Genomic DNA, 14,253 nt, shown 5'->3' with positions numbered 1-14,253 from the left:
ATGGTATTTTTCAAAAGGAAAACTGGGAGGAAATCGGGGGTTCTGTTATTTTACAGCTCGAAGTTTAGGATTCTTCCGGTAGCTTTTGTCCATAAGGAGACAATGGGAGCAGTTGTCTCCTTTTAGACACAAATGCTCAGTTTAATCAAGCAAAATCACTCGCAAGAACATGTAATTAAATAGAGCTGTTGGCAAACCTTGTGACAAGCTGATCTACAAATTATTGTTTAGAGTGTTGCTTCTTTGGCGAGTACTGGTATGGGTTGCACTTTCTAAGACACGGACACAGTGAGACATGCAGATAACAAACGCGACCTGTGTGCCTCACAGTGTCTGTGTTTTAGAAAGTGCAACCCATACCAGACCATTGCTGTCAGCTCTTATTGACACATGAAAAAAAGGGAGTGCAAATAAATTTGAGTTTGGTGACCCTTTCTTAACTGCACTTTTTTAACAGCACATGGGCATGCTTTGCAGGAATTGTGATGCTTTTCGTTATCTGACAAGTCCTTGCTGGCATACATCATCACAAGCATTGGCAGCATCTCTATGCCCATCCTAGATCTGTTATGCCTTTCGTCCTCATCTGCTTACGTCTTGTTTTACTGGTTCCCAATATATGCACTTGCATTAAAACTGGTATACTTGCAGCGTGGAATGCCAATTAGATGAATGAACCACCCTTTACTCCTGTGCCGCCTGTGACTCGGTGTGGCATTCACGAACTCCTACTCCTTCCGCATTGGAATGGCCGAAAGCCTCACTTGCGACACCTGTGGCTGCGAGGAGATGATCGTGCACCTACTCTGTGACCGTCCCCATTACAGTGTACCAAGAAAAGTGTTCGTGACCGTGCTAAAGAAACTGGGCAATCGCCCTTTCACAGAAAAAAAAGTTCTAGGACACTGGTGCAGACAGGTTTTGGCCCTCAAAGTCTTAAGGGCTTTGCTGAAGTTTTAAGGCCTTGTGAATTGTGCGACCTTTTTGACCATTGTAGCGTGTAGCATCGCATTACTGTGTGAATTTTTATCATTTTTTTCTCTCTTCTTCCTACTTTTATTCCCTTTACCCCTTTACCAAGCACAGGATAGCCAGCCGGTACTTACACTGGCTAACCTCCCTGTCTTTCCTTCCCTTTTGTCTCTCTCTCTCTTTACTGAACATGACCTAGTTAGGTAAACGTCCTCTCAACATCACAGCTACCATTCGCAATGCAGTTAATATGCTTTTTAACTGTTGTTTATATGTATACGGCATGTAGGAAGTGCGATGCAATGGGCCATTTTCTTATTCACGTAAACACGGCTATTGAAATGCAACAAGCTTTCGTTCACTCTGTTGTGACAGAATTACGTCACGGCCACACCCCCCCTGTTCGTACCTAAATAAGCAGCGCGCGTTTTGGAAATAAAGCCATTCCTATTCCTGCTATCTGAGTAGCGTCTGTATGCATGCTACAACAAGTGGCGACGAGGATGGGATCCGATGCCTAGGCCGAGATTGCGCAGGACAAGAAGAATGGCGAAGTTTTTGGATTTCGAGCCTTTCGTCGATGATGGCGAAGAAGATTTAATGTCTTATGTTGAAAGATTTGACCACTACTGGAAAGTGACCCAAAACAAAGATGACAGACTGAAGAAATCTGGCCATTGGTAAACGCCCCTACAAAACGCTGAAGGGCCTATTGCTACCAGCGAAGCCAGAAGACAAATCATTCGATGAAATCGTCGCAGTCCTGAGAGAACACTACTCTCCGGGAAGCAAAGTTACCGCCGAAAGGTTCAAGTTTAATTGCCGCTACCAGATGAAAGGCGAGACAATATCCGCATTTGCCGTAGAACTACGCCATATGGCAGCAAGATGCGATTTTGGGCCATTTCTGGACGATGCTCTTCGAGACAGGTTCGTGGCTGGCCTCAGCGACGCTTCGATTCAAGCCAGCCTTCTGAAGAAAAAGAAGCTAAGCTTCGAAACTGCGTATGACCTAGCCAGAAGCGCGGAACTGGCTGCGAAAGAATCCAAAGGCTTCTGCCCAACCTCTGACAAGACTTTTCTCGACGAAGGCGTCCACTTCATTCAGAAGGGTCAACAAAGACAAAAGGCGAGGACTTTGGCAGGTCTTGCAGCCGGTAACTGTTGTTACCGATGTGCGGAGTAACACGATGCTGGAGACGGTCCATATCGAAAGGCAAGGTGTCATTATTGCAAAATGACCGGTCATCTGGCTCGGGCGTGCAAGAAAAAAAACGAGAAGCGGTTAATGCATTTAACGACAATGATAAAGAAGTGGAAGAGTTACAACTTTTTAACGTTCAGCAAAGGGGACCGACGACTCAACCTTACCGAGTGCAAGTGCACATTGCAGGTACGCCAGTGGAGATGCAGATAGACACAGGAGCCGCTGTCTCGATTATTAGCGAGAGCGTCTTTTCGTCCCTGTGTTGTTTACAGCCACCAGTCAAAACAGGACTGCAACTTAGAACGTACGGAGGCGCACCACTGGAAATTGTAGGGCAAGCGGAAGTGCCTGTGGTCTACCGAGAACAACGCAAGACGTTGCCTGTCATGGTTTTACCTGGAAGGAAGCCGTGGCTAGTTGGACGTGACTGGCTTGTAGAACTGAGGATTGACTGGAAGAGCGTATTCACGGTGCAGACAGACGGAATGGTGGAGGAGCTGCTACGCAAGTATAGCGATGTTTTTTTCTATGAAGGTACCACTAATAAAGGGACACAAGGCACAGCTGGTCCTAAAGGAAGACGCGAGACCAGTTTTCTGCAAGGCTCGACAGGTTCCCTTTTGCCTGCAAACAGCAGTCGAAGAAGAAATTCAACAGCTCGAACGGAACGGGGTCCTGGTTCCCGTGGCACAAAGCGACTGGGCTACATCAGTGGTCGTCGTCCCCTAGGCAGACAAGAAGGTGAGGCTGTGTGGAGACTTCAAAATGACCTTAAATCCTTGCATAATGACGGAGCATTATCCATTACCCTTAGTCGAAGACATTTTTGCAGTAATTGCGGAAGGCAAGGTCTTCGTGGCCTTAGACCAGACAACTGCGTATCAACAAATAGAAGTGCACCCTGACTCGCAAAAACTGTTGGCGCTTAACACGCACATTGGCTTTATCAGTGCCTCCGCATGCCATATGGAATTTCCAGTGCCCCAGCCATATTCCAGTCGGTGATGGATCAAGTATTAAGAGGCGTGAATGGCGTTGCCTGCTATCTCGATGTTGTCCTCATCATGGGGGCGTCGGAAATGGAATGTTTCGAACGCGTTGAAGCAGTCCTTCCTCGGTTTCGGTAGCATGGCGTTCGGCTCAAGCAAGAGAAATGTAAGTTTTTCAAAGACTCTGTCGCCTATCTGGGGCATATTATTAGCACAAGAGGAATTAAGCCGTGCACAGAAATGGTCGAAGCTGTTAGGACTGCGCCAGCTCCAAGGAATGAATCGGAAGTAAGAGCGTACCTTGGCATGCTATCTTTTTACTCCAAGTTCATCCCCAACATGTCCACACAGCTGAAACTCCTATATCAATTACTGAAGGGAACTCGGCAGTGGCAGTGGCCCAAAGACGCTGAACAGTGCTTCCAGAGGAGCAAGCGTTGGTTGACGAGTGACAGTGTCCTAACCTTCTACAATCCGGAGAAGTCAATAGGTCTTGTAGCAGATGCGTCTGCATACGGATTGGGGGCGGTGCTCTTCCATGAAATCGACAGAAATGAAAAACCGATAGCCTACGCTTCGCGAGCACTCAGTAAAGCAGAGACTGGGTATTCCCAAATAGAAAAAGAAGCGCTTGCCGTGGTGTTCGCTATCAAACGATTTCATAAATATATTTATGGACGAGAGTTCACTGTACACTCTGATCACCTGCCATTAAATGGCTTACTCGGACACAACAAGCCCATTCCAGCACTATCAGCTGCCCGAATGCAGCGCTGGATGCTGCTACTTGCAGCCTACCGTTATAAATGGGTATATAGGAAAGGGAAGGCTCTCGCTAATGCAGACGCATTATCGCGGCTTCCGCTAAAGAACGAAGCTGATGTCACTGACTACGTGCAGTTTTTCTCGGCAACAGACGAACTGCTGTTATCAGCTGAAAATATTCGGAAAGCAACAAAGAAGGACCCAGTCCTATAGAAGGTCCACTTTTTCACATTAAATGGATGGCCAGCAAAAGTTGCTGATGAAAATTTAGCGCCATACTTTACTAGACGCCATGAACTATCGTTGGATCGAGGCTGCGGGACCTGGGGCAATCGCGTAATTGTGCCACGTGCGCTTTTACGCCGGTTTTAAAATTGCTGCACGAAGGACATCCAGGCGCGACTAGAATGAAAATCTTTGCGAGGAGCCATGTGTGGTGGCCCCAGCAAACTTCAGACATAGAAGACACTGTCCAGAGCTGTGCAGTCTGTCAACTTAGGCAAAACACGCCGTCCCAGGTAGACTTCACTCCTTGGGCCAGTGCACGCAAACGATGGAAAAGAGTGCACTTGGACTTCGTTTTTGCAAACTCATGCTGGTTACTAGTCCTGATAGATGCTTATTCCAAATGGGCAGAAGTTGTGTGCATGAAAACAACTACAGCGGAAGCAACTGTGCAAGAGCTGCGAAGAATATTTGCGAGTTTCGGTCTACCGGAAACGGTCGTCACAAACAATGGACCGCAGTTCACGTCTGCTTAGTTCTCTACATTCCTTGCCTCCAATGGCATACGCCACCTCACTTCTCCACCTTATCATCCTGCTTCGAATGGGGCGGCGGAACGACTTGTGCAAACCATCAAGGAAAGCCTACTAAAGCGAATTGGAGAACACAAAAAGCATGGCAAGTTTATGCAGCATTGCGTCGATCAGTTTTCATTCTCGTACAGGAGCACGCTCTGCACATCAACAACGATTACGCCAGCTCAGTTGTTTTTGACATGGGCCCCAACAACACGTCTTAGCCTCCTGCACTCGGAGCTGAGTAACCGGTTGAAGAATGAATCACGCCAGCCCACTTTTGCCCGCTCAAGGTCAACATGGCGCGAGTTCACAGCAGGTGACGAGGTGCAAGTGAAAGGAACTCGTTCGGGCGACCCTCTATGGTTAGCAGGCACGATCACGCGCTGTATTAGTGCTGTCACGTATACAGTGCAGGTGAATAACGAAGAACGTTTTGTGCGTGCCGACCATATCGTTTCAGCTAAGCGCCCGGATTACCAGCCAGCCAGAAGCTCGCATTCAGTCCTACAACTTCCAGGACGGCTCGATCAAGCAGAACCCATGGCGGCCTGAGAAATGGCAGCCCTTCCAGGTGGTCCACAGGGCGATGATCAGACACTGCAAGACCAATCTTCACATGAGCCCCCAGCATTGGGACGCCTTGAAGATCACCAGGCGATGTCCAGCTCCGAGACCTCGGAGCAGGTTCCAGTGCAGTCTACTCCTGAACCCTTAAGGCGTAGTACACGAACACGCAAGCAACCAGATAGATGGGGATACAATTAAAAAGAAAATTAAAGCTGGCAGAAGTGTTGTGACAGAATGACATCACGGCCACACCCCCCTGTTCGTACCTAGATAAACAGCGCATGTTTTGGGAATAAAGCCATTCCTGTTCCTGCTATTTGAGTAGCGTCTGTATGCATGCTACAACACACTCAAGGCCGGAAGGGATGGAATATATATATTTATATGTGGCTTTGCTTGAACCAAACAAAAACGAGTCACATACGATTGTAATATAATAATAATGTTAATAATATACCTTGACCACTTGCTCACAAAAGGTGGGCAACGTTAATTAGTTTTGTAGCACCTGCATTTATTATTATCCTTTACAAAGGATAGACTTCAGGGAGAAATTGGGTTTAATGTGGTTCTCATAAATGTTATTTGAAGTGTGAAAATCGGGAATTATAAGGTTTTACCCATAAATGAAGGACCCTTTGTATGATTAATTCTCTTCTACACCTGCCTCATCGTTTTCTTTTTCACTATTTCTTTCTGTACCTCACATTCTTTTGTCTACCACTTTTGTATTTTCCGTACATTGTGTTTGGTGTATTACTCTTTAAGTGCCCCAGTGTTAGCTCATTAACTGTTTCTGAGCACTATAATAAGTGCTTTATATATTTATTATCGTTGTTATGATTATATAATTTTGACATTATAACAATATTGATGGGGCTAATTTGCACGAGCGAGTTAATTACTTCCTTCAGAATAGTAATCGCTCTCTTATTTCAATGCGCGCAACCTCCGTAAACATCTTGATGACTTCCAGAATCTGCTTTCAACACTTTCTTTCATGTTTTCAATCGTTGCAGTCTCAGAGACCTGGCTTAGCGGAGATGATAAAAACTTGTACTGTTTCCCTTCTTATAAATCAGAGTACACACAGACAGTCCAGCAACTACGGTGGTGCGGCTGCCTATATCTTGTCCGGAATCCCGTACAAAAAAAGACTCGACCTCACGTTAAATATTCAAAACTGCGAATCAGTATGGTTGGAATTCGATCCTAACTTTCTTAACACCGATGATAGAAACTTCATCTTTGGTTGCATTTACCGTTCACCTTCCTCTTCAATTCCAGACTTGTCTATTTCTCTCAAAAATATAATGGCAAAGTTATCCGTTGAGACAAAAAAAATGTCATAATTATGGGTGATATGAACATAAATTTAATGTAGTCATCCCCGAGCTCTGTCAATTATTTGTCTTGTTTCCGGAGTTTTGGTTACGAATGTCTTATTAATATCCCTACTCGTTCATTTCTTGGGGGTTCTAACACTCTAATCGATCATGCATTGTCTAATCTTTTGAATCCACTTGATGCAGGAGTACTTGAAAGCAACATTACTGACCATTCTCCCTTTTTTCTGCGCACTACATCTGCACATTTTTCATATTCAAATTCTTACACCAAACTTCTTTTTGATAAAAAATTGTTCTCAGCAGCAGTATCTCACACTGACTGGTCTTTCGCTCTTGACAGAAATGATCCGCAGGTAGCCTTCTCGCTATTTATAACAAAGTTGATATCATACTATCATACCTACTTTCAGATAAGTAAATGCAGAAAGAAAGTGGCTTCACCTCAAAATCCCTGGGTCACCTATAGCTTGCTGAAGGCCATGCGCACATGAGAAAACCTATATAAAAAAACTGAAGGACAACCATTCAATTTAAACCTACACGCGTGGTACAAGAAATTTTGCAACACACTTTCTTCACGGCTTAAAAAAGCTAAAACCAAATATTACAAAGAAAAAATACTTAGGTGTGGTTCGGACGTAAAGAAAAAATGGCAAATAGTGAACTCCTTTTTGAATTGGAAACAAGGAGCGGGTAGCATAACTAAAATACCCCATGATGGCTATACTTATTTCGAACCTCTTAAGATTGCGGATGCTTTCAGTAATTTCTTTTTTGCTAGTAACTCCACTCAAACTCATTGCAACATATACATCTTAAAACTTTTTGTGCGCAAACAAACAGGGACGAAGAATAGGGCAACACAAGGACGAGTGCTTTCTAACAACTGGTTTGATTTTTGAAGAACCACCTGCTTAAATACCCACAGATCTGCACGATCTAGTCAACAGAGCACGCCTATAGCGCATATTGTCACCACCACGTGACAATATGCGCTATAGGCGTGCTCAGTACAGTAGCAATACTGCGATAGACAAAACTAACTTTTATTGGGCGAACCTGTGCCCACAAAACAGGCTACACTTATAGCACAACGATAGCGGCGAACACGGTCGGCGATCGTCGAAAGTCTGATCAGCGGGTCAAGCGCGTCGGCTTTTATAGAGCAGTCATCGAATGTTCCAGACTAATCGTTCGGACGCGCATGCCTTCCACAAAGTTCTACACCATTCGCGTCAAGTGATGCAATCAGATAACATAACGTTCAGCGACAACAGACAGCAGATAGAAGCATCGATAACGTTCCAGAAACTTCGGTACATACAGGCGCGTCCCACGCTGTGCGATTACTTTTGTTAGGCTGCGAAACGTGGTTGCCCGATAAAGATAAGTATACGTGTCAATACCCCCCCTCTTAAAAAGCATCGACCCGATGCTGCAAAGAAAGGAAGGTAATAAACAAAAGCACTCGTAGCAAAGAAATGAACAAAAATGCGAAGTTTGTCAGCGTCCGTAAAATGGTTTAAGGCGCACCACGTGGACCACTTCAGATCGTGCGCGGCGCCGCTGTGAATGCGAAATGCCGTCTGGCACGACCTCATAGTCCAGAGCGCCAATGCGTCGGATGACCTTGTAGGGTCCGAAATAGCGTCGGAGTAGTTTCTCACTGAGTCCTCGTCGGCGTATCGGGGTCCATACCCAAACACGGTCGCCGGGCTGGTACTCGACGAAGCGTCGTCGGAGGTTGTAGTATCGGCTGTCGGTCCTCTGTTGGTCCTTGATCCGCAGGCGGGTGAGCTGTCGGGCTTCTTCGGCGCGCTGGAGATAGCTAGCGACGTCAACATTCTCTTCGTCAATGACGTGGGGCAGCATGGCGTCGAGCGTCGTCGTCGGGTTCCTGCCGTAAACCAGCTTAAACGGCGTGATCTGTGTTGTTTCTTGCACCGCCGTGTTGTAAGCGAAGTTTACATACGGCAGGACCGCGTCCCACGTCTTGTGCTCAACGTCGACGTACATCGCTAGCATGTCGGCGAGGGTCTCATTCAGGCGCTCCGTGAGACCATTCGTTTGCGGATGGTAGGCAGTTGTCCTCCTGTGGCTTGTCTGGCTATGTTGCAGAATGGCTTGGGTGAGCTCTGCTGTAAAAGCCGTTCCTCTGTCGGTGATAAGGACTTTTGGGGCGCCATGTCGCAGCAGGATGTTCTCGACGAAAAATTTCGCCACCTCGGCTGCGCTGCCTTTCGGTAGAGCTTTTGTTTCAGCGAAGCGGGTGAGATAGTCCGTCGCCACGACGATCCACTTATTCCCGGATGTTGACGTCGGAAACGGCCCCAACAAATCCATCCCAATCTGCTCGAATGGTCGACGAGGAGGTTCGATCGGTTGTAGTAACCCTGCTGGCCTTGTCGGTGGAGCACAACGATAGCGGCGAACACGGTCGGCGATCGTCGAAAATCTGATCAGCGGGTCAAGCGCGTCGGCTTTTATAGAGCAGTCATCCAATGTTCCAGACTAATCGTTCGGACGCGCATGCCTTCCACAAAGTTCTACACCATTCGCGTCAAGTGATGCAATCAAATAACATAACGTTCAGCGACAACAGACAGCAGATAGAAGCATCGATAACGTTCCAGAAACTTCGGTACATACAGGCGCGTCCCACGCTGTGCGATTACTTTTGTTAGGCTGCGAAACGTGGTTGCCCGAGAAAGATAACTATACGTGTCAATATGATAGCCGCAGATCTGCACGATCAAGTCAAGAGAGCACATCAATAGTACATATAACACTTGTGATAAAAAGATGTGGACAAAAGCCACCCGGTCAACATAAAAACAGCAAGGTGCATAAAACATCCACTTACAATAAAATGCGTTACAGATGTGATGATAGAAGCGAATTTTCTTTATCCAACAATGAAACAGAAAAATGGCTGATGCATTTTATTTTTGTTTTTCAATCCAGTGTGCTTCCACAATTTCCCTAGCGGTTTGATTCCTATGCCTATACAAAATGTCTGTGCTACTAAGACAAGGTGAGCAATCATGTTCTTGGCGATGCATTGCCAAATGCGTACTAGGGCGACCTTTCACACTAGACAAGTGCTCCCTTAACGTCGTGTTTATGCATCTCGCATTCTGGCCTACGTACACATGACCACACATGACCTATAACATGTGGTCATGTGTACGTAGGCCAGAATGCATTGTCACATAACACCCTGCTCTCGCTAAGACTGCTTCTCAAAAATTTTCTAATTTCGTGCGTTAGATGCAACTAGTGTTGAAGAGCAGGATACACAGTCAAAACACAAAATTAGCTAAGTGAAGAAAAAAAGACAGCAAGCTTGATGTGAAAAATTTCCCACCAGAAAAATGCCTGTGAAAGTTCACCTAAACAAATATATTCACTAAAAGCAACTGAATTTTTGAGATGGAATACATACCAATGTAGTTATGTTGAATTTTTAGAAAATAAATACCAAGAATGATGAACCCTATATACATATAGTAAACATCAGACGCAATATAGAACTGGTTTGGCACTACTGCTGTGAAAATATAGGATGCATTCCCAATGGTGTGTCAGGTCCGCTTATAATATGTAAGTATCAGTAAATCACATATATTAAACATATGCAGTGAAACCTCGATAAATGTAAATCGCTTCAACGTATCTGCCTTTTAAATGGAACACCATCATCTTGGTTGGTTTTGTATTCATGCAATTGTATTCAGCTTTGTCTCACAGTAAATGCAACTCCTGATGAACAGAGCCAATTTCCCTGGTCTTTTGATGTTGCATTTAAGGAGAGTTCACTGTAGTTAACATATCTTTAGCAATGTTCACCACCTCTTATCTGCTGTCTGCAAAATACGCATCATTTTTATATATGGCTTTACCAGTGACAGAGCAACCTCTTGAAGCAGAAAAAGTGCTGAAGTTATCCTCGGTGTTTTATGCTATTAGTCTAGCTAGTTCAGCACAATGCGTTGGCGGGCTAGTTGGTGCGAATCCATGAATACTTAGTTTAACGCAAAACGACAGACACAAGAAAGACGACAGGACAAGGCGCTACTCTCAACTGACATCATTTTATTGCGTCACTCCTTTATAGATCGCTCAAACAAGAGGAACATGCGCAGTGAGCATGAGCACCATGCGGTGGAGCCACCAACAACCGATCCCAAGAGCGCACTCATGCGACAGAATCCAAAAAAACCAAATTCAGCGCTGTACAAGGTTAAGGAAGGCACACTAATGCACTGTGACCCCAATGACTGAATGAAAAATGCTTCCGATAACTCTCGGGCGGTGGTGTCACGGCTCATCTTCAAAATCGTGGTATCACGAAACAGGGGTTTGCACTTGCATCTTTTACAATGCAGAGCCAGATTGGAACCTGTGCCTGTTGGTATGGATCGCTCATGTTCTCTAAGGCGCTCGTTAACACAGCGGCCTGACTGCCCTACATACACTTTGCCACATGATAAGGGAATCTTATAAAACACACCGACGCTGCAATTTACAAACTTCACGTGGTTCTTTTCACAATCAGGTTTTTTACTTGTTTTAGAAATACGGTTGCATAACATTGACAGTTTCTGAGGAGCGGGAAACACTACCGGAATTTGGTATCTATTGGCGACATTCTTTAGATTGTGAGCCACTCTGTGGCAATACGGCACAACTTCAGGCCTCTTCTTTTGTGTGATGCAGTTATTTTGTGCCGCTTCCCTTTCAGTTTTTGAAGCAAAACCTCCGAGACTGACGTCACCATCACACTTGGGTAACCAGCAGCCTGCAGCCTGTTTAACTGTGTACTGAAACTCATGTTCGCAGAGTGATGACAAGATTTCTTTAAGGAAGATTCTAAACACATCAAAGCAATAGCTCGTTTCACAGTCTTTGAGTGCGCAGACGCGTAAGGTAAAAGTTCCTTACGTGCACGTGGCGAGTACATCCAACAGGCGTGGCCTGTTTGTAAGGATAGCTGCAAATCTAAAAACTGGAGTTTACCGTCCCTAGACAGCTCATGTGTGAAAGTTAAACCTTTGCCATTGTCATTGAACAGAGTTAAAATATTAGCTACCGTCACGGAGCATTCGTTGTTAGTCTGTTTTATCACAACAAGAAAATCGTCAACATATCTAAACATTCGAACCGAGTCATTGTTTAAGGCACTCTTAAGAGCGCGGTCTACAAACGATAAAAAAATATTACAAAGAGCAGGCGCCACACATGAACCAATACACACACCATTTTTCTGGATAAAAACGTTATTTTCGAACTGGATAAAAGTTGCACTTAAGTAAAATTCGAGAAGGGACATGAAACTTTCCGAAGACAACCCGGTCGCATTGCGAAAATCTACCTCGCCGCTTTCTTCGATGCACGTCATCACACTGCGAAATAGCTCATCATGTGGTATCGAATAGTAAAGATCTTCTACGTCAACAGAAAAAATGTCGGCTACTGAATGGTTGTCTTCCAGAAAGGAAACAACATCGAAAGAATCCTTTATGCCATAAGGATCGTCATTAGTTAAATGCTGAAGTTGTGCCGTATTGTGCACAACTTCAGCATTCAGCGAAGTTGTGCCGGCCTGAAGTTGTGCCGTATTGCCACAGAGTGGCTCACAATCTAAAGAATGTCGCCAATAGATACCAAATTCCGGTAGTGTTTTCCGCTCCTCAGAAACTGTCAATGTTATGCAACCGTATTTCTAAAACAAGTAAAAAACCTGATTGTGAAAAGAACCACGTGAAGTTTGTAAATAGCAGCGTCGGTGTGGTTTATAAGATTCCCTTATCATGTGGCAAAGTGTATGTAGGGCAGTCAGGCCGCTGTGTTAACGAGCGCCTTAGAGAACATGAGCGATCCATACCAACAGGCACAGGTTCCAATCTGGCTCTGCATTGTAAAAGATGCAAGTGCAAACCCCTGTTTCGTGATACCACGATTTTGAAGATGAGCCGTGACACCACCGCCCGAGAGTTATCGGAAGCATTTTTCATTCAGTCATTGGGGTCACAGTGCATTAGTGTGCCTTCCTTAACCTTGTACAGCGCTGAATTTGGTTTTTTGGATTCTGTCGCATGAGTGCGCTCTTGGGATCGGTTGTTGGTGGCTCCACCGCATGGTGCTCATGCTCACTGCGCATGTTCCTCTTGTTTGAGCGATCTATAAAGGAGTGACGCAATAAAATGATGTCAGTTGAGAGTAGCGCCTTTTCCTGTCGTCTTTCTTGTGTCTGTCGTTTTGCGCTAAACTAAGTATTCATAGTCTAGCTAGGTTTAGTATTTGTCTTTACCATCCTTTGCACTGAAGAAATGCAAGTGCCCTCTTGTGACTATGTTCAGTTTCTCAACCTTGTGGCGAAACAGATGCTCAGATGCCACAATAAGTAAATGGCACGGGCACTGTGCAGGTGAAGCAGATCATGGAAGAAGCAGTGACCCGCAAATTTGTCCACGAGGAAAGCAGCAGCATCACTTCCCTTTGCGGTGAGTGCACAGGACTGGCTAAAAAGCCACAAAGCTCGGTGGCACTACTTTTACTTCTTTGTTGGTAATCACTTTCAAGCATGGAAATAGGCTAGAAGGGCAAATTAAGTTTAAAAAAAATGTTATCAAGAAACATTCTTCTTGACAGTGACAGTATTAGTTTCGTGTCATGTTCTTGAGCGTATTAACAGAACATGCAGTGAAAGAATTGGGACAATGATCAATGTCCGTCACTAAATAGAAGAATTGTACTCGCGCATACATCTGCAGAAAATGAAAGTACTATTGGGAATAATTGGTTAACAATGTGGCCTGTTGAGGTGATGTGCACCACTTGTACTGGCTCTAGAGTGCCAGAGCATTCTCACAATCCCGTGTGAAGCATTTTCATTAGTTTTATATGTTAGTGGTATGAAACATACTTATTAGGAATGCTTAGTTTAGGCATTAAGACTGTAAATTGGAATAATTAACAAGTAAGGAACAAAAATCTGTGCAAAGGCGCGTAGATTAAATTTTGACTTTTGAATCGCCGCCTGTACTCACCGCTATCATTGGCTTGAGTGTTAGTTGTCTTGCAGGCATGAGTTTGCCAAATAAAGAGTTGGTTTTGTGACTCACACTTGTGCCACCATCTTATCCTTCAATGTCACTACGGCGTTACAATGTAATGCATGGAGCAGGGATACCTGAAGCTCTTTAGGGTAACAGAACAAGGTTCCAAGTCGAGTAAAACAAAGTTGAAAGCAACATTGGATTATACAGAGCAATGGGATTATCAGAATTTTTCAGCCATAGGGTGAAGTCAGCTGACACAGAACAAGACCACTAGACGTCTGATCTGCACTGTTTCTAAACAGGTTAATGATGTTGATAGCAGTTGTAGAAAACAACCTTTGCAGAAAGAACAGAAGAGGAATGAATCATGCAGCACAGGCACTGTAGTCACAATTAACGGCTGTATTGTACTTGGCAAAATACATACCTATACACAAAAAATACAAAGGCACAGAGTACATGTAAGATATATAAGGTGCAACCGCAAATGATGCCACTCATAAATTGCACGTCTTTGTTGTCTAAGGTGAAAACCGT

General features: G+C 44.7%; 1 protein-coding gene across 3 annotated transcripts in view; it reads left to right on the top strand.

Moving 5' to 3' along the window:
* LOC139055871 (small G protein signaling modulator 2-like) overlaps nucleotides 1-14,253 on the top strand; it is a 291,580-nt gene that overhangs the window by 37,230 nt on the left and 240,097 nt on the right. For 2 of the 3 annotated variants that reach the window (XR_011511955.1, XM_070533451.1), the window contains exon 2: nucleotides 13,083-13,158. Coding sequence is in view for 2 of the 3 variants with exons in the window: in XM_070533451.1 (XP_070389552.1) it covers nucleotides 13,083-13,158 (76 nt within the window). In the remaining variant the exon portion in view is untranslated. Of the gene's footprint in view, nucleotides 1-12,877; nucleotides 12,987-13,082; nucleotides 13,159-14,253 lie in introns of those variants that run through there. The other variant, XM_070533452.1, reaches the window with a different exon arrangement.

The sequence above is a fragment of the Dermacentor albipictus genome, chromosome 2, assembly GCF_038994185.2.
Source record: "Dermacentor albipictus isolate Rhodes 1998 colony chromosome 2, USDA_Dalb.pri_finalv2, whole genome shotgun sequence".
NCBI classification, from domain to species: Eukaryota; Metazoa; Arthropoda; class Arachnida; order Ixodida; family Ixodidae; genus Dermacentor; species Dermacentor albipictus.
This window is presented reverse-complemented; position numbering and strand designations above follow the sequence as displayed.